The following is a 21506-nucleotide window of genomic DNA, read 5'->3' as shown; positions in this document are numbered from 1 at the left end:
GAAGAATTTCGATGTCATCTCCATCCCTTGGGGCATCACACACACCTCACGATCCAACACAATAATGAGTAAGAGTAACAAAAACAACCACCTTAGAATAATCAGAATTAGTTACATTTTCAGCAGGGTTCTTTTAAATGTCTAAATCATGAAGACTACAAAGTGCCCTTTGGCTTGGGGTGCCTTATAGTGACAAGCCCAGAGAAAGAATAAAAACAGAAAGCCCTCTATCAGTGGTAGATCTTAACCCTTGTCTCACATAGAAGCAGGTAAACCCTCCCAGCTCTCACCTTTCCGGCCTCTCCCTTTTTTACCTTCCATCCATCACCTTCCTATGTGTACCCTCATTAACCCAGAGTAAAGGTAAAGGTAAAGGTAAAGGTAAAGGTAAAGGTAAAGGTAAAGGTAAAGGTAAAGGTAAAGGTAAAGGTAAAGGTAAAGGGACCCCTGACCATTAGGTCCAGTTGTGTCCGACTCTGGGGTTGCAGCACTCATCTCGCTTTATTGGCCGAGGGAGCCGGCGTACAGCTTCCGGGTCGTGTGGCCAGCCTGACGAAGCCGCTTCTGGCGAAACAGAGCAGCACACAGAAACGCTGTTTACCTTCCTGCCGGAGCGGTACCTATTTATCTACTTGCACTGTGTGCTTTCGAACTGCTAGGTTGGCAGGAGCAGGGACCGAGCAATGGGAGCTCACCCCGTCGTGGGGATTCGAACCACCGACCTTCTGATTGGCAAGCCCTAGGCTCTGTGGTTTAGACCACAGCACCACTCACGTCCCAACCCAGAATAGAGGACCTGAAAAACCAAACATAAGCAGAAGTAAAGTGGATAGAGGAAGAAAGAGGAAGAATTATTGTTAGTACATTACAACAAAATGCATATCAAACAAAACTGCTGTGGAAAGTGTCATAATTTTGTTTGATATGCATTTTTTTGTAATGTACTAACAAGAATTATTTCAAAGCGTTAATTCTATCAATAGAACTGCATCACTCTGCTTTGGAACACATTTTTAAAAGAAAAGCCTGACTAGCTTTTCAGGAACCTTTTAATTGCATAACTTTCTAAAGAAATGCCTGAAGTAACTGATATTACAAAAGAGCAGGACAGGGTGCAGGCTGGAACAGGCTAGCAACGTTGCTCCCGCAACTTGGGACTGGGGCTGGCTGGCTTTTATCTGCCCCGAGGCATAGGGCGGCCCCGGTCCACAGGTGACTCACCTCTCCTGGCCTGGAGGCAAGCACTCCTCCTGCAGGAACTTAGTTCCCTCCGCCTCTCTGCCCTGAGCCTCTGCAGCTCAGGAGAGGTTGGAGGGTTATCGGACCCAGAGGCAACCTCAGCTTCCCTTGACAGGGCTGAGAGTGGAGCACCTGCAGGCAATGGGTCCTCCATCACCTCAGGGGCCAGAGAAGATTCAGCTGGTGCCTGCACCTGAGGATCCAGCACAGATGAGGACCCTTCAGGCTCAGGCCCCAGCCCCGGCTCAGCTGGTTCTGGAGGCGGCGACTCCCGTGCAGGCTGGGATCCCTCAGGTTCAGCCTCTGAGTCCAAATCCCAGGCCATCACACCATCTCAGTTCTGGCCTGAGTTTTTAAGGTTTTTGTATAGTCCGGCAAGGCCAAAATTGTCATTAATTTTTTTAAAAATTGCAAACCATCAAAACTCAAAAACGGGATGAGATAAAAAATTAAAATTTTAGATTTAAACTTAGTTTTGATCATTCAACAAGTGTACAAAATATTAAGAAAATTAGATGACATGAGGTAAAAAAGTTGATATAGAATGACCCTTAGAGCTTTGGCATCTGCTTTGTAAGCAAAATCTCCTCGATTCATCCGCTTCCATCTCTGGGTAGGGTTGGGAAATAATCCTGAAGAGCCACTGTCAATCAAGTGTAGACAATACTAAGCTAGTATTGGTTTGACGGCCTGAGACACTTTTCTTAACTTTAGTAACATTCTACATTTGGACTGCACTGTCATCAAATACCAAAGGTACGAACAATTCAAATACACATTTGTGCTAGCAAGCGAGCAAGAAATCATGGGAAGAATCATCATAGCAAATCCTGCAAGGTAAATCAGTATAGCAGCATTTTATAAGCTACATGTTGTCATAATGTTTACATTGCTCTTTGCCCCAGGATGTTATCCTCTCTAAAGATGGTTCCCAAACTCTCTTCTCCAAAAGTTTACTATCCAATCTGATTAATGTAACTTTACATGCTGGAAGCCAAGTTTAGGGGGCTGGGTGGGATGCTGAAAGTCAGGACCTCCAAGGTAGCTTTCTCTGAAATGAAACACAGGGCCAGGCAGACCTTGAGTGATGCCCAGGACCTGGTGCATGGTGTAAGAGTTGTTGAACAAACTCGCAGCAGTGTCCCTAGTGCTGTTAAGTTAAATATACATGTAAATGGCCAATTGCCAAGAAAACCCAAAATGGTCACATTTGATTTCAAAAGAGGCTGGTAAAAAGGAAGTTGAAAAGCAAAATCAATAGGGACGAAAAAACCTCAAAATGCTTTTTTAAGACTGCAATATTATATACTCAACATGAATTTATATCGAAGTTCAGGAAAGGTACAATGAGGACCAAGAGAACACTGGCTTCATTAATGAACGAAGTCAAAGAAGATGTTAGAGGCAAGAAGGCTTCCTTCAAAAATGGAAGTATTGTCCAAATGAAGAGAAGAAAAAGAAATAAAAACATTAAGACCGACAAGCAGTTCTTTAACTGTATTAGTAGCAGGAAACCATCTACGGGCAGTTGGACCTTGAATGGCAAGGGAGTCAAAGGAGTTGTGAAGGAGAATAAAGAGCTTTCAGAGAAGCGAAATGATTTCTTTGCATCTGTCTTCACAGTGGAGGGCAGATCCTACTGTATGAACTAACTTTTGCAGGAGGTGAGTCTGAAGAAGAAAGACAGTGGTGATGAAAAATGAAGATGTAGGCCTAACAGACAAAATAAAAACTGACAAATTGCCAGGTCTGAATGACATCCACCCGAGAATTCTCAAAGAACTCAAAATTGAAATTTCTGGTCCATGTTCTCTGAAGATTTGATTTTCAAAGAAGGAACTAACTAATCTGAAGATTCTCTGTTTCCTCTAACACAAGAAATACAGTGGGCATGGTTGTTAAAACATTTTATAAACTGATAAAATTTGGGAGTTCTTATATTTGATTGGTTTCTAACAATTAGGAAGCTGGGAGGGGGGACTACAGGTGGCAGCAATATTCAAACAAGTCCTGAGCTGTTGAAAATATATTTTAGAAATGTTAAATTTAATGGTTCTCTGGTGCATGTCTGGGATTTCTCTGTAATCTTGTTGAGCGATATGTAATATCCTGGCAACATCCCAACCATGCTCATTTAAGTATTGGTAAAAGAAATCTTATCTATAAAACTAATTTGCTCTCAACTATTATTGTTTGCTTTATGGAACTTTAAACATACAGAAAATACTCACTCTGTTTTAACTTGATGTTGTTTCTGCTTTCCAGAAACGTTGCATAGATTTGCTGTGTTTCCAGTGTATCTCTCCCTAGTTGCCTTTACCTGAGCTAACCAATTACTTTATATGACCAGCTGTGAAATAGAAGGGAGAGGGGGAGACAGAGAGAAAAGGGGGCCGGTGGAGACAACATGAAGCAAAGTTTTAGAGCCTGAAAGCAGAATTTCCTAGTTTGCCCCCTTAGCCTCTTTAATACTTACAATTAGGTGCCCAGGAGCATACACTAAACATCAAGTCACATGTTACATCCACACAATGTTCCAGACCCTTTGGCAGGTCAAGGTAGCCTTGATTTAGATCAACAAGCCTTCTCATTTTTCGTTCTCCCTGTGGCTCATGACTGCAGAGTCTTGGGTATTAGGCCAGTAGCCTTCAGAAAAAAACATTCCATCGTAGTAAACTGATATTCTCAGTTTTACAGATTATGAGGCTGACGCTTTAGATTGTACAAATGTAAGTGCTGATCTCCAAACACAAGACCTTCACACTTGGGGAGGGAACGAAAGGGACGTAAAACTTTATGTGTTTGCATGTGTTTGAAAGAACATACCAGCAGAAGATTCAGAGGTGTCATCATAGGTAGGAAATGACAGAAAAGAATTGTGTGGAACTGTCTGATGTGGCAAGCCACTTTCAACACAGTTTACTATGGAAAGGGACATGCAAATAAACCAAAGCTGAGTCATAAAACCATAGAATGAGTCACAGAATCCTAGATTGCATGCACACAGTAACCCCCTACAGTGGAGATGGCTTGCTAAGCTGGTTTCCATCTCTACGCTGCTTACACTGACATGATGTGAATCACAGAATTGTAACGCTGGAAGGGACCATGAGGTCCAGCCCCCTGCAATGCAAGAATATTTTGCCCAATGTGGAGCTCGAACCCACAGCCCTGAAATTAATAGTTTCATGCTCTACTGACTAAGCTATCCATCGTAATATAGATATCAACAGGTTGCTGGGCGGAATATGGAGTCACATCTATTACTACGGCTTCTTTGCTTGCGCTTTTAAAACAACTTTTAATATAGTAAAATACTGCGTGTCGAGGTCCCCAGGGCCACCCCAATAACTCACACATCACACAGAATTTTTTGTTTAAGATTTTTGGCATAATTTTGGCCACAACTTTATTAAAATACAAATTTGTGAGTGGTTGCTTAGGCGTTGGTTGCAACTATCTGTCCCCACCATGGGGGACAGACTGACATTCCGCACGATGCGAAAGTCAGATAGGGGAATACACTTGGGGGTAGCGATGGAGCAGGGAACCTGCCCTCACCCCAAATTCAACCAGGAGCTCATTGCTATGGCCCGAGCCCCCTTGACAGAGTGGACAAGCAATAGTTAGCTCCCAATTCCTTTAACGGAATCCCTTGCAGCAGCAGCATTAGAGGGGCAGGCACAGCCAATCCATGCCCCTCAACCAACCAAACCATAAACCAATGCCTAACCACAACCTTACAAGTTGTGACGATAGGCAAAAACCAAATGGCCCCAGCCAATCAGCCAGATGGACAAAATTCCTACCGGGCCCCTGCCCCAAAGCAGATGACCCCATGACAGGCATAGCAAGGTCAAAGCGTACAACCCTAATTCTAGGGAGGGGGGGGACGGGCAATCCGATGCACGGGCGAAAAGAGGAAGCCCTAGCCTCGTGCAAGGAGTTTTACTATTTCTGGCTGTCAATAAACAAATGACAACATTAACTTCTTCCCAACAACAAGGGAAGCCCCAATCGCATCAGTGGCCAACGATCAATTAGCCGGCCCCCAACTTTGGAGTGTCCTGGCGGCCCCCACCGCAACACGTGCTCTCCATGAAGGAGAACAGGCTTTTTCATGATAAAGAAATGAATGTCTTCTACAGTATACTATGAAAGGCAGAGCAGAATTTGTCAAGACTCCTAAACATGGACCTAAAAGTCTGCATAGAGTGTCTTTTCACCAGATTTTCAAGCACTTGAGAATTACAATGACAATGTTAACATGACCCCGGCCTTATTAGCATCTGGCGGTAACAGTTTTAAAAGGCAGCTCCAATCAAGAGTAATGACACAACAGACTTTTCAAAGATGCCAGAAATTGGCTTTTTAGCCTAAAACTTTCCACAGTAACAACAGTTCAGCCGTCACCCATGTTATTGGGATTGAAAAAAAAATATAAAGTGTCATGTCAAAGCAGAATTTCATTGAAACTGGTCTTCAGTTTGACTTCAGCAGGGTTTAATTAGCACAAAGTAAGCCCTCTTTCTGCTTATACTAAAGTTTCTGTCTATTGTGTGATAGCTGCACCAAGCCATCTCTAGCTCTAATGTCAGTTAAATCATGTAAATGATCTTTTCAAGCTGATTGATTCTGCATGCACCCTCCACAGCTTAGATACTCAGACCTTACTGCAAGCACTGAAAGTGAGGTGAGCTCTTGCTCTGCGTTTAAAGATCAAATGCCATCGTCTCTTTGTGTGGGACTGTTGGGCACTGTAGAAACTGGTTCAGTTTGACTGCATAAGAAGAGAAACTGTGCAAAATTCTAATGCTGACATTTGAAGAAAAAAATCAGCAGAAGAATAAGCTTTATTTGATGAAAATATATCATGTCAAACTCTATCAGCATGTATATATACCTTTTTTTTAATAAATCTGGTAATTCTGACATTGCCTTTATTAACTTTTTGGAACTCAAACCAGAAAAGCTTGCTGTAACATACTAGATTACATGAATGACATCTAGTGGCCACACTGCCTCATGACAAACACTTTAACAATGCATTGCACATTAAGTAGGAAACAACTTGTTTCCAAGTCAAAATTAAAACCCAATTAAATGCTAGTGTCAAGTTATGCAGATATTTTTCTGAATAACTTTTCCGGAACTGAAAACATGTTTCCTCCATCCTCAATTAATAATGTTCTTTGCAGGGCACATAACATTTCTATTATTTAGTTCCGAAGCAGCGTGAAGATATAAATTTGATTTTCAATATGAATTATATCTATAGTAGCACAATTCAGATTTCTCCTTCCCCCCCCCCCATGGACTGTGTGGCCTAGAGATATATTAAACCATACTGACCATCTCAGATAGCCCCATAAGCACACCTGAGATGCCCAGGGCATCGGAGTAATGCTGAAGGGCAGCCAGTCAGTTAAAACCTTCTTGCACTTACTTGTGCTCACAAAAAAAGCAGAGTGGGCTCTCCAGTAGGGGTGGGGGAGAAGTTTGATTCCGCATTTAAAGCCTAGTCTTTCGAATTTGCTGTTTCCTAAACAATGTGAGAACCACAGTCGTCCTTCGAAATCTGGATTTTGTGATGCAGTTCTCCAGCCAAAATGCATGTATTAGGGGAAACTGTGCATAAAAATGAATATATTTGAGAAAATCTAAAATGCATTATACTGGGGAAAATGCTTGCAAAAATGTGCACATGAGTTAAAACCGCGAGAAATTCAAACTAAAATGCTGATAAACTTCATGGGATTTTTTTCTTTTAAAATTACAAATGGGTACAGTAATGTGGTGATCTGAATTTAAGACAGGAAAAAGGAGAAACGGAAAGAAACAAAACTGGCAGATCCTTCCATTGCTAAGCTTCAGACAACCAGCTACTTTGCAAAGAGACAAGTGCTGAAAACCAGGAAATGACTGGAGATAGATCTGAAATGGAGAGTACTTTAAAAGGCAGCTTGTGATATAGCAGGAGAATCGGCTTCTCAAAGAGTTTAAGGCATCCTACTAGCTCTGCTCCAGTAACTTGGGATGGCTAAAGCAATTCTTTGGAATATCTCCAATGTCTGAAAGCCGTAGGATATCCTGAACAAGAATTATCATTGGGAAGAAAAGCAACTTTCACATAGAGTTATTGCTCTGCTTTTATTCTACTCTTTGATTAATCTGGTTTGAATAAAAAACAAACTAATGACCATTAAATAAATGGCTGACATCACTGTTTAGGGAAGTTTTTAATGTTTGAAGTTTTATTCTGTTTTTAGTGTTCTGTTGGGAGCCGCCCAGAGTGGCTGGGGAAACCCAGCCAGATGGGTGGGGTATAAATAATAAAATTATTCTTATTCTTATTCTTATTCTTATTTAGCCACCCAGTCCATAACCAGGAAAGCTCCCCTTAGTGCAAAAAAGGTATCTCAATACAAACAAAATCTTCAGCACAGTCTAAAATGGATCTAGAATTTGGGATGCAATGGCAACAGATGTTGCTCCTCAATGACTGTTATGCAAAAGAACATTGCCTCTCTCTGATACTGGAGGTAGGATTCAGCCATTGTGATAAGTAGTTCTTAATTACTGCCATACCACTGATAGAAAGTTGCTATTAAGTACTATGAAACTGGTCAATTTTATTGCATCTCACGTAATTTTTTGTCTATGGCAAAAGGTCATCAAAAAAGGTTAAATCCATACAAATAAAGGGTTTTTTTTACGTCTAGAAATCATTATAAACTAAGATAACAAGTCAAGCCAAATGCATCTCTAGCATTATTTTGTAGAAGTTTCACATTTCCATTCCAAGAAGACTTGGTCCACTCACGATGCTCTGAAGCTATTGAAAACACCTTGTAAATTGCTGTGCGAGGAGAATAATTTCACCGCTAGCATGACAAGGGAATACGGGATTGCAACTATCATTTTTTTCCCCAGCGGAGAGACAAATCTTATGGCAATAAAAGGAAATCTTTGCTTGTGAATCGGGGTCTAATATAACAGGGCTAATGTTTCTCTGGTTTGAATGCACAGTGAAGTGGGGTGACTGTGGAACAATGGCTCAGGAGGACCGTGATTGTCAGATAGATTGCAAACAGCTGCCTGCCTCCCTGAATCCAGCTATGCTGGATTGATTCACTTTCATTCTGGCCACCCTAAGCCCTTCTTCCAAGTTTCAGTAATAAAGGTGCCTGTGTTATTATTACAGGTTTGAGATGGAAATATAGTCCAATAAAAATAAAGTTGAACTTTAAAATAATTGCAAAAGAAATGGCTTTTTGAGAGAACAATCAGGCTAACATAACATACTGAAAGTTGCAATGTCCAGCTCAATGCAAAATGGCTTTTTTCCCATTCCCAGTTACAAGGTAGTCACTTGATTTTGTAGTATCTCCACTGCTATGGGGTCAAATGTGCCCCCCCCCCATTTTTTTTGAAAAAATAACTTTACAAACACTGAATATCATCAGAACCATAATGGGGGGTGGAATTCCCTCCAATATTTATAATACTAATCTTGTAGGTTTTACTTTCTATAGCAGCATTAACACTTGCTGGTGTTAAATCATTACACCCATAATCACTGCTCTCATAACCACATGCAAACTAGTCATCTACAAGACACAGTCAAGCATGATGGCCCCATATCAATAATAACCAATGGGGGTTAGTAATTAATAAGGAACTGGGATGTGCTCCCTACAATGTGTTTGGGGCCACCCCCATTGTTTGACAAAGGGGGTGGCCCCAAAAGAAGTAGTGGATCTTTTTCGACCTTGCAGGGGACACTGTGATTTAGAGTGGCCAAAAGTAGTTCCTTGACTATTACTAGAATAGTACTAGATGCCTTGTTTGACAGTGTTGTGCATCCGAATCAAGCATTAAGCCAGATGCAATTCAATTATATCTCACAGTGAACACTCCCCTGGAGGTGTGGGCATATTGGGTCACAGAAGCTGGACATTGCAACTATTTGTATGTTGTTTCTTAGGCTAATATTGTCTCAAACATATTAGCTATTGTTTTAAAGTTTGCAAGTATTTTTCCCTATCTTTATTGGAGCAATGGCCCAGAATATGCTAAAAACCAAGTAGGAAATTTGGTTTAAAACATTCTGATCAATTTTAAAAGAAGCCAATTTCAAAAAAGCCAACTATTGGTTATGAAGTTGGCTTTTTAAATTGGATAGTTCATGCATAATCCTAAACCAAGATTCAATGAAATCTTGAAGCAGAAGACGCACAAACAGCTCACCTGGGATCACCCACATAGTAGTAACCCATGGTTTAGTGTTAAGTACAAACCATCTCACAGATATCAAAACTCATATTTTCCAGCAGGCAGTTTCTGCTCCAGTTTCTACTAAACTTTCTCAAGTTTAATAAAACTCAAAGCAAGCGAACATTTAATATATAAAACTGAAAGCATCCAACAAGATTAAGTACAATTAGAACTAACACACTTGCTGATTACAAACACATTTTAAACACTAAACAAACAAAGTATTGTATTTTGGTCCTTTTTCTTGCATGACACTGTTCAGGGATGTGTCATGCACAGAGACCCAGATGTTGAAAATATTGACTTTTAAAAAATGAAACATCTGTTAAAAAGAGATTCCCAAAGGTTATTTAATCCTCCATGATTTAATGACATTCTGACATTCTTAAAGTACCATAGCAAAGTCCACATCTTTTCATAATTGTAATTTAAAGCTTGTCTGAACACACATTTGCGCCAATTTTTAAACAGTCTCAAGCAAAAAAACAGCTCAATTTTCTTCTGAATTTCATTGATTAAAAAACAACAACCCTTAGCCAACATACTATTTACATAATTTTATCAGTGTGCTTTAATCTACATTTAACCACCTCAAAATGTTTGGAAACATACGACTTCCTAGAAGAATATAATCTTTAGTCATTATATATTGTATTTCAGGAAGCAGAAAGGTAGTGCATCATATCTTTGGGGATTATAACTTAAACATTCTTGGGTTCTACTCCAAAAGACACCAGACTAGCTGATGCTTTGTCTGGCCACAGACTCACTCAAACTCGGTTTAACCATCTGTTAAAGGAATGCAGAGCAGTTTTACGTAAGACAGAGCAAACATCTAACAAAACAGCAGATGTAAAACCCACAAATATTTCTACTACAAATAACTGCACTGTGTACAGGCCGGTCATACTACCACACCTAAGTAGCAGAATTATACTTTTTTGACCCGCGGTTACAAGGTCTTCTGGCCGCTCCCTGGTCCTTGAACCACTCTTAGCTAGAGAAACAAACATCTGACCATCTCCAATATGTATTCCCCCCACCCCACCCCAAGAGACTGCCTTCCATTGCCATCCTTGGGACCAACATAATCTCCATGCCCCTGATATTCCATGTGTCTAAGCCATATTTACGGAACCTTTTCCTGTCCTATATGGTGCATCTTCGTCTGCAACAGGGACACCATTTTACTGTCCCTGACCTGCATTTTGGACTTTACAACTTTACAAGCTCACCAGTCCTTTCAAAACATGAACTTACTCAGATAGCAATATCTACAAAGAAGGAGACTCAACAACGCCCCACCCCCTGCTTCCTGGTGAATATTTATCTCAATCAGCAACCTTTGCACCCTCAGTCACTATAGCTACAAGCTATAATGTTTTATTTTATAGTATTTATCTGGGGACAGTATTTTAATAATTAAAAGCTGGCAACCAAACCAGTGACATAGGCAGTTAAATGGCTTTTCTAGCAATGGTGCCATCTTTGTATGTTCAGGTGGCACTATTTGTATTTATTTTTCTCTCTCTCACTTCCCTCACAGAAAAGGGAAGGAAAAAGCTGAGAGAAAATGAACAATACCCACCTAATTAAACTGAACATGATGAAGGTGGAAGTGGTTATTGGTATACCATTAACAGGAATAAAAGCATTACATATACTAATAGAATAATACTGCTATGGGAATACAGTTGCAAACACTTTGTATAAATATTCAGGCCTTGCAATTTGGAGTTTTGTATTAATCTTGGCTCCTTTGAAAGGTTGGTTTTCATTAAGTTTCCATCTCTCATAGTTACAGAGAAACACTTTAAAATACACAAAGGCTCAAAAACAACATAAATCTTTTATAAGACCCCCGTGGTCTTTATAAATTTGGTGCGCAAAGCTAGCTTTCTCTTTTTGTAAGTGCTATGGAGTGCAAACCATGTTCAGTAAATGAGATGAATGCTTTTCCACTCAGGCATAAAACTATCAAGCCCATAAAAACACGTTAAAGCTATCCCACCATAACTAACATCTTTGATCCATTCAAATTCAATTTCTTGTTACTAACTTGCTTGGTGATGAGTACATACGCAAAGTACAACACGCAGGAAGTGAATAGAACCTTTTTTCTAACTAGACAAGCTGCAGATCACAAGAAGTAAAGCATTTGTCCACTTCAAACTATCAAAAACCACAGAATGATAAAAAGGCCCCCGCCCCATTTGCTTACCTGGTAAGGAACAATACTTGCATGGGCAGTACCCCAGCGTTTGGATTCTGTCTTGCAATTTAGGTAAGTGCTTGCTACATAGGTAAGGCAGGCGACCTGCAAACATGAAAATATGAAAAAGGCAGTGTCAATATATGGAGATGTCTGCAACACTACATAGCATTTTAGAATGAAGAGACATATGCCCTCCAAATTCGAGTTTAAAAGCATCGTTTCAGGGCATGAATTATTCAGGAATTAAACAGGAAGAGAATTACTTCTACAAGGTGAGCTAAAAGGCTATAAATGCTGGCTAGATCATCACATAATCAAAGAAAAGTGGGATCGTTATAAAAGTCTTTCATAAAAAGATGGTCAGGTGCTTTTCATTATCAAATGTTGGGTTTTTTTGCCAGGATTAACTAGGACACAGAATTTGGTGCCAAGCCACTTGAGGCTAAAGAGCCATTTTGTTCTTCCATGGCCCAGCACGGCTCCATTCCCTGGGGCTCTATTGTTTGCTCTTGGTCTGGCCTGCTTATAAATTCTCCTAAATCAGGCCAGATCTGGAATCTGTCTGGTCCCCTAAAAGGATGTCACTGTCTGTTCTTGCTCTAGCCTCCCTGCTCTCCCTTATCCCAGCTTCTATGCTGCTACTTCTCTGAATTCTCTGCTCTCTCAGCTCGCTCTCTTAACCCAAGGCATGGCCTGCAAATCGGCTCTACCTCAATCTGAAATCCAGTCCTTACCATGTTACAAGTGATCAGTCTCCTCTAGCACTTGATGACTTCTCTCTCTCTCTCTGTAAGACTGAAGGACTGGAACCACTAGAGACCAAGGTGGACTTAGCTGGTGTACTTCAGAAATGATTCTGTATTTATGTTTTGTATTACGGATTTATTTTGGAACTTTCTATCATATGAGCTGCATTGAAAAAGCTTTTTTTGGAAAGGCGGCAAATAAATATTTAAAACAAATATCTTTTATGCAAGAAACAATTTATTTTGCTAAAGAAAAAAATGAAAGACAAAACTTATTACACATAATCAAGAGAAACACCTAATATTTCAGCTGTTTTATTTCAATTTCAAATGCTACGTTTGAAGTTGAAGTGTTAATTAAAAATAATTATTATATGGGAAATTATCCGGGAAACAAAGAGCCAAAAACCAAATTAAAACTCAAATGTCAAATTTTGCAGTACAAATCTTGAGGTTGCAGTTTCTCCACAGATGTTTGAAATATGAGTTTAGAGAAATGTTCAGACTCAAGGAAAGCAGCCTTTCCCAGTATTTTTGTTCTAATCTGGCTTATCAGCAGAAATAGTCATTTTACAAGACTTCTCTCCTGTAGGCTGACTCTTATGGGCAAGGCTACCAAGAACCATTCCCAGCTATTTCTGTGACACTAAAAGGTGTCAGAAGCAGAGTCTATGGTTTTTTTTAAAAAAAGAAAACAGATCATCTGTTCTGTAAATCTATTATTTGTTGCCTACCATCTAAAAAGGTAATTGACCGCCTCTCTGGGAGACCGTACGGCTTAGCACAGGTGTGGGGAACCTCTAGCTCTCCATAAGTTGCTGAACTACAACTCCCATCACCCCTGGCCATTGGCCACGCTTGCAAAGACTGGTGGGAGCTGTAGTTTAGCAACATATGGAGGGCTAATTGTTCCACACTCCTAATACAATTGCTTGCCGATATTCCAATTGCCTCTTGCAATTATCTAAAATGTGCTGGAAGCATTCAAAGGTGCACTCGCATCTCACACAAGCCAACAGCTGGACTCAGTAGGCTGTGATGGGCAAACTAAGAATACATCCCAAATCACAGCAGAATCTTCTTCAACACCCAGTATCTCTTCAGCAGTCATGCAACCCCTACCAGCTGCTGGAGTAGGGCAGCAGCCTCAAGCAGCTGATTTTGAGGTGCCACAAAAAAAACACATTGAGAACATATTACTACTGGGTGGTATATTTAAAAAGGTAAATGAATACATTGTTAGTTATTATTGTTTTATTTCTACAGCCAAGGAATAGTGCTTGTGTCTTTTTCCGCCTCAGATTCTAAAATGACTTGACAATCCCTGGACACCAGGTATCCTCACTTGCGGGGTGAGGGATATCATTCACTGTTCTGTCTTAGGCAGCAAAACGTATTTGCCAGCCCTCAAAGCAGCAAAGATGTAGAATTGTAGTTTCTGGGTCCCAAAGGCTTCTCAGAGCTTAAGGCAGCTGCTTCTTCCTTCTGGAAATACAGGATGAACTCCCTTTTCCATCTTCCCATCAGGCCAAAGAAATCCTGCTCATCGGAGGATGGGAAGAGTAAATATCCCAATATGCACCTCCACATCAGTTTTTTTGTCCTCCCTCAAAAGGTATCCCCAACCTTCTTGAGGCTTCCCCTTCTTCCATGATTCCTTAGGATGCTCATAACCCACCAGGAGTCTTGAAGCCTGCAGGCTCCAGTCGACCTCACTCTGACCCACCGACAGTCCATCCAAGCAGATTACTGGTCCAGCTACTTGTGAGCAAGTAGCTTCTTCCAACAAAGGTTTGTATAGTTAAAGCCATGGTTTTCCCAGTAGTGATGTATGGAAGTGAGAGCTGGACCATAAAGAAGGCTGATCGCCGAAGAATTGATGCTTTTGAATTATGGTGCTGGAGGAGACTCTTGAGAGTCCCATGGACTGCAAGAAGATCAAACCTCTCCATTCTGAAGGAAATCAGCCCTGAGTGCTCACTGGAAGGACAGATCATGAAGCTGAGGCTCCAGTACTTTGGCCACCTCAAGAGAAGAGAAGACTCCCTGGAAAAGACCCTGATGTTGGGAAAGATTGAGGGCACAAGGAGAAGGGGACGAGAGAGGATGAGATGGTTGGACAGTGTTCTTGAAGTTACAAACATGAGTCTGACCAAACTGCGGGAGGCAGTGGAAGACAAGAGTGCCTGGCGTGCTCTGGTCCAGGGGGTCACGAAGAGTCGGACACGACTAAACGACTAAACAACTACAGCTGCTTCCTCACCAAGAATTCCCTAAGGAGTAGGAAACTGCTTTATATGACCATTTCCCTACTTCTTAATACATCTGGGTCTATTGTTTGCATGTGTTTTGGGGAAGAGACAATTGCAGTTATTTTGAATTCCTTCTTCTTCTAGGGCCACAGCAGCTGCAAGAGAGCTAACATTCATCAGAGCTTCCAAATGCTTTGCAATCCTTAGGTGGTTAGACAAAACAATACATCCCATTACCCAATTATTTAGTCTGCAGGTTACAGAGTTTTCTTCAAAGCCTACAAGGCATTTTTTGTTTCCATCTTAAGAAGCAAACCCAAAGGGGTGGCCTTCAGACATTAAAGCAGATGTACCAAAAGATACAGTCTCAGCATTCATTCACTTGCACAGACAGACCTACCTGCTGTAAATATATACCATGTCTGTCTATATTTACCAAACACTCTTTCTTCAATGTATTGAACACACACACACACTTGAATTCTTCTGTCTGCAATCACAAAGGATGATCATGTCACATGTTTCATTCTACACACCTAGTAATATCAGAGCAAAACTGAAATTCCCCCGTGGAATGCTAAAACTTAATGTTCTTAAAACCAAAAATCAGACAGCCAGGGAAATAAGACACTAAGTGCCAGAGGGGAAGAACAGGCAGAAAAGAGGGAATCGTGTTTCAAGAGGCTTTTAAAAATCCCACAAAGTGTCATTACTGTGACTCTGTCAAAATAATATGTATGTAATGTCCCAAGCAAGCATGTGTATTAAGAGTTAAGTGAAAAGATGGGAAATAAATTTTTAACAAACCAATTTCTTTATCTTAATTCATTGAAAATAATTGGGCATTCTGCATCTTCATATGGCTTTCTTAAATTTAGATACACCCCAAAGATGTATTTCCTCCTAGTTTATCCACCACAGTTAGAAGTGGTAAAAAGCAACAAAACCCAACACAAAACAGCTTCCTATCCCTGCCCAATAAATATTTATACTTGGCACATTTATGGATGGCATTAAAGGATAGGATCGGAATGGTGAGGTGTCAAAATTGGCCCTCCTCAGGCGAACAAAATGCCATGCAAGGGTGAGAGATGTATGGCAGTGAGTGTTGGCAATACCTTTTTGAAAGATGTGAGCAGAGGGAAGGCTAGCTCCATCCTCATAAAGGCCTCACAGGCCTTTGAGAGCCAGTGTGGTGTAGTGGTTAAGAGCGGTAGACTCGTAATCTGGTGAACCGGGTTCGCGTCTCCGCTCCTCCACATGCAGCTGCTGGGTCACCTTGGGCTAGTCACACTTCTCTGAAGTCTCTCAGCCCCACTCATCCCACAGAGTGTTTGTTGTGGGGGAGGAAGGGAAAGGAGAATGTTAGCCGCTTTGAGACTCCTTAGGGTAGCGATAAAGTGGGATATCAAATCCAAACTCACAGAGTTCTAGGGTGCAGCATCAATTGCTGGAGAAGGAACTATCTTCTTGGATGATATCCAGTAGGGGTAACCAGAGGTTAGCAAATTTGCTTTCATATGCTGCTGTGGTTAAATTCTCTCTCTTAGCTGCTTGTTCATGTAATGTACCGTATTTTTCGCCCTATAGGACGCACCGTCCCATAAGGCGCACCTAGTTTTTTTGGGGGGAAATAAAGGGAAAAAAATTATTTCCCCCCCAGGCGCGGGGCTGGGGCGGGGGAGGCCTGAGCTTCCCCCAACCCCAGTCCCCAAACAGGCAGCTCTCTGCAAGCCGTGGGAGCCCAGGGCTGGCTCCCGCTGCTTGCGGAGAGGTCCGTGAAGCCTGGACGCGCTGAACTCAGCGCGCCCAGGCTTCCGCATGCAGGCACCTCTCCGCAAGCAGCGGGAGCGCTCCCGCCACTTGCGGATAGGTCCGCGAAGCCTGGAGAGCGAGAGGGGTCTGTGCGCACCGACCCCTCTCGCTCTCCAGGCTTCAGCGAAAGCCTGCATTTGCCCCATAGGACACACACACATTTCCCCTTCATTTTTTGAGGGGAAAAAGTGCGTCCTATAGGGCGAAAAATACGGTATTTATTACCAATAAACAGTAGCTTTCTGCATGGCTGAGAATCTATGCAACTGCAGTAAGGTCTTGGGATTTGGCTAAGTGAATTGGTTAAATCATGTGGTAGGTACCCAGTTCCCAGGAAGAGGCTTGTGAAATTCTATAAAAGTTAGTGGACACCATGAAGAACTCTCAAGTGATTTATAAATAAGAAACAATGCATGTTACTAATATAGGTTACCCTATTCCAGCTTAGTGCTGAGCTTAAAAACCAACCAACGTGTGATCAACATTTCTACAGCATGTGGTTTCATCAGGGCAGGAATTTTGCTTATTTCCATTAAGCTGGGAAGATCTTTTTAGTAGCTGAGAAAATGAAGCATCTTCAAATAGCAATGACCCTTTTCTTTCACAGAATGCCTTTTAAAGGAAATATTTCAAAAGCATGCTTTCTTTCAACCGTCTACACCGCAGTCTACAGTGCTACGAACTCTTGCTTCATACTACAGAGACAGAGAGATCAAGGCGGCAAATGGCTCTCTACATTCCTACACTGTGGTAACTGAATGAACAAAAAAAGTGGCCTTAAGGCTAAAAAGACACTTGAAAGATGCCTATTACTACTTGCTTTTGTCCTACTGAGCTGTGAGGTAACATACAGAACAAATCTCTGGAGGCGAGTTGTGTTTGAAATGGGACAAGTTTTTAACATGAGAGATTCAGCTTTCCATCTTTGCAGCTCCGATTCGCCCACTGATCACGCAGCTATTTTGCATTACTTTGAACCCTTTGTGTTGTCTTGAGTACAAATGAATGCTCAGCCATTCAGATGTCAAAAGACAGCACTGCTCAAAAGAAAAGTGTCATTTAAAACTCTATTTGATTTAGGATATGGCTGAATTAATACAGGCAACTCCCCACTCGTGCGCATTTGAGTTGTGGATGACACACGTGTCAATTCTGGCACTGCAAGAGGATGGGGCAGGGGCAGAACAGACTGATGCAGGCTTTGGCCAGGAACGCAACCCCCACGTGAGTCGGGAGTTGCCTGTATTAACTTTCTGGGCATACAGAGTTTAAATACATACAGAGGTTTCTCCCCCCCCCCATACTGTACATATCCCCAAACCCACCCCGCGATTATCACAAATAGAAGACAAAATTTATTTTGAAACTTATTTTGATTCTGCATTTTCAGATATGTACTTGCCCAAAATGTGCAAATGCTGAAAAGATCATGTTGGGTAAAAAAAAACCTCTCTTGCATTTCTTCAGACCTCTTTCAGTTGCATGCCCCTCTGCACTTAACAAAATCTGAATAAATAACCTTATATCTGCATCTTACTTGATTGATGAAAAATAATGTGGCTGACTGAGCAGATAACATTCTGAGAAGCAAATGCAAAGCTCTCTCAAACATAAATGAAAATAATCCAGGTATGTCAAGGGTTGCAAACACGAGACCTACAGGTGCACCTGTGCTTGTGGAGCCCTTCCTTAATGTCCACAGGGTCCCCCGTCCTACAACTGAAATGTGAAAGAGGACTCAAAAGAAGACCTCTGCACTTGCTAATAGAGAAGGTTATGGTGTGTCCTTGGTTGTGGTGCGTGTGGGGTGTCTGTGAGAGTGTATTCAGTTTTCAAATGTGCCCACAGACCCAAAAAGCTTGATGACCCCTGATTTATGTTATGGTTGCTGGCAGCTAGTGAACTTTGGTGGAAAAAATGCTGGACCTAGGAAGCCTACATTCCAATCTATTTGAGACTGATTATATTTCTATTCCGCTTTTCATTCAAATGAATCCCAAAGCAGCTTAGAAACAATAGATATTATTAACAGAACAGAACATAATAGAACATCACAAATGCAACATAAATGATATAGAATTATTAACAAATCATAAGTGAATCAATTACAATCTATAAAACACTGTTAAAGCAACAGCTACAAAATAAGCTGAACAACCCAATTAAAGCTAAAAGTCATATTATATGATTAATAAATCAATGCAGCAACACTGAGACTTGCTGGAGGACATGGAATTGGCAGTCCATGGTCTGTCTTTGTTCAGATGATTATCTACAAAAAATTAATTGCTGGTGAAAAGTGCAGCTTGTTTAACAGCTGCTGAGCAGAGGACATTTCAACATCTCTTTTTTCTCACCCCTGCACGACAAGCTGTGCTTGCTGAAATTCCATCTTCTGTGGAACTTTTAAAAGGTATTTGAGCTCTCTGCATCCCTTGCATCTGATCACCCCAAATATGTTTGGCCAAAACAGCAGGTGTGATAGTAACACTGCACCCCCAAACAAGGAAAGACAAACTATCAGGTTTAGGAGAGGAGAAACCAGGGGGCCTGCAAACGAGAGGCTGCACGAGGAAGACAAATGGAAATACAGAGGGTGGAATGTGTGCATATGTTTGCATGAATGATGAACACATGTATCTTAGGTTTCTTTTAGAGAACACAGAATACAGTGGTGCCTCGCAAGACGAATGCCTCGCAAAACGAAAAACTCGCTAGACAAAAGAGTTTTCCGTTTTTTGAGTCATTCCGCAAGACGAATTTCCCTATGGGCTTGCTTCGCAAGACGAAACGTCTTGCAAGTTCTTGCGAGTTTGTTTCCTTTTTCTTAAAGCCGCTAAGCCGTTAATAGCCGCTAAGCCGCTAAGCCGTTAATAGCTGCTAAGCTGCTAAGCCGCTAATAGCTGCTAAGCCGCTAATAGCCGTGCTTCGCAAGACAAAAAAACCGCAAGACGAAAAGACTCGCGGAACGGATTAATTCCGTCTTGCGAAGCACCACTGTACCCAAGTGAGAAAAATAGAGAAAGATACAACTGGAAGAAAAGGAACTGGAAGAAAAAGTGCCAGTTCTGCCCATCTAAGTGGGCACATATGGGGGTGATACAGTCCTTGAAGTAAACTGGTCATAAGCTGTTGTGGGCTTTGTAGTGTCATAGTAACACCTTGAACTGAGCCAGGTAGCAAAGGAGAAACCAGTGCAGTTCTACTGAGGAAGAGTTTTCTGTGCTGGCAGGGATTCACTCGTGCTGTAGCAAATCATGTTACAGCAGTCAACACTACCTTCTGAACCAAATGCAACCACACACAGCAGGCATGTCAGAAGTCCGTCTTGGGGGCCTAATTTACTGGGGTCAAATCCTTAAAAAAAGCTCAACAACAACTTCAACTCTACTCTACAAAACTTTGGTCGGCCCTCACACATGTTCACTTCATCAAATCTGGCCCTCTTTGAAAAACGTTTGGGCACCCCTGACATACAGGAATCCCATCTTGAAGACACCAATATCTGAACAACTGTGGTCACTGCATTGCATTGAAAGAATTAATGGCTAATGGGATAAAATATCATTAAGCAGAAAATCTGTCAATAAAGGGAAAGAAAAGTACCGTAACCAGAGTTGATCTATAATTAAAAGAAAATGCTGTATATTTTTGTGACTTGAGCATGAAATTAAGTAATTAGAAGCAGAAAAGAGGCTTACCAGTAAATGTGCAATGCTAACAATGCTGACTACAGGCAGCAATGCAGAAGAATTTCTTGAGGTGGGTGAAAGTTAGGTGTGTTGGTTCTCCCTCCTTTAAAAAAACAAAAACCAGCAGCCTCCCATATTGCACTGCAAACCTCTTGAAAGGCCTCTGTTTCGAAAGCAGCTCACCCCACAGCAAGGGGGTGCAGGCTAAGAGGGAAATAGGCACACAGTGGTTAGTCGAGCAGCTCTCTGGATCAAAGTGATATTCTTTCCTTGGCAGAAGTTGGGGGGGAAATGCACAATAAAGACAGCTGAATTTTATGGAAGTGTAAGATTCCTTGCTTAATGTCAGACTGAGGCAGATGGTAGAAACTGAAATGGCTCAGGACTCTTGTTGTTTGCTTGCTCCTCAACTGGTTACAATTAAATTCAGGAATGATATTATAAAAACTTCCAAGAGATATTTTCAGGCCACAACAGAAGACACAGATCAGTTTCATAATTGGAAACAAGTATGAAAACCACTTCCTTCTTATTTACTATCGTCTAAAGAATACTGTTTAGATGCTGATGCTAAGAAGATGAGTTGACTATCATAAATAACGTAAGTGGAGGGGGGAGTTTCAAAGGGACTTTATGTTAGGGGTTAAAAGTTTATAGTCAAGGCACTTTGGAATGCTGGTGCCCAGCCATTAATTTCGGATCAACTCATAAAGAGCTGCTCCCAGTGAGAAATCAGCTACTATCCAGCTGTGGCCTGATTTAGCAAATCCACAGGATTAAAACCTTATGGAGCTGGTGTTCCCAACATGGCAACCATGCAAGCCTTCAGCCCCAGCCCACTGCGCCCTTGAAGCCTCTACATTCCTCCCTCCCCTCACTGCCCCCTTTTCCCCTTGTTAAGAAGGAAGAGAAGAACCACCCTCTGCCTAATAAACCTTCAGTAGAGAGAGAGGAACTCCAGTTGTTCATGCTAGGATTGGAATCCAAGAAGAAAGTGGAGTGACTGAGAAGAAAAGAGGCAACACATTTTGAAAGGCAACAGGAAGCAGGGAGTGGAAGAGAAGGGAAGAGAAGGAATGGGAAGAAGAGAAGGAAGAGAAGGAATGGGAAGAAACAGAGTTTATGTGATTATTTTTCCTCTTCTCTGGCTCTGAGCCATTGGTTTTTTGGTCCGGTTCCCTCGTCACTTCCTTTTGTCTCTGGGGTTTTTCCCAGTAGGCAAGGTACAAACATGCAGAATGAGCAAGAAAAAGGCAATAATGTGTGACTG

General features: G+C 41.5%; 1 protein-coding gene and 1 long non-coding RNA gene across 7 annotated transcripts in view; one reads left to right on the top strand and one right to left on the bottom strand.

Annotated features, from left to right (window-relative positions):
- Window positions 1-21506, bottom strand: part of SUGCT (succinyl-CoA:glutarate-CoA transferase) — a 322274-nt gene that overhangs the window by 251244 nt on the left and 49524 nt on the right. For all 6 annotated transcript variants that reach the window (XM_079947612.1, XM_079947610.1, XM_079947611.1 and 3 more), the window contains exon 9: window positions 11738-11833. In XM_079947612.1, the coding sequence (XP_079803738.1) occupies window positions 11738-11833 (96 nt within the window). The remainder of the gene's footprint in view (window positions 1-11737; window positions 11834-21506) is intronic.
- Window positions 1-21506, top strand: part of LOC307199695 — a 283211-nt gene that overhangs the window by 252725 nt on the left and 8980 nt on the right. The window lies entirely within an intron of this gene.

This window comes from Podarcis cretensis (genome assembly GCF_951804945.1).
Source record: "Podarcis cretensis genome assembly, chromosome: 12".
NCBI lineage: Eukaryota > Metazoa > Chordata > Lepidosauria > Squamata > Lacertidae > Podarcis > Podarcis cretensis.
Note: the sequence above shows the minus strand (reverse complement) of the source record. Positions and strands in the feature narration are given on the sequence as shown.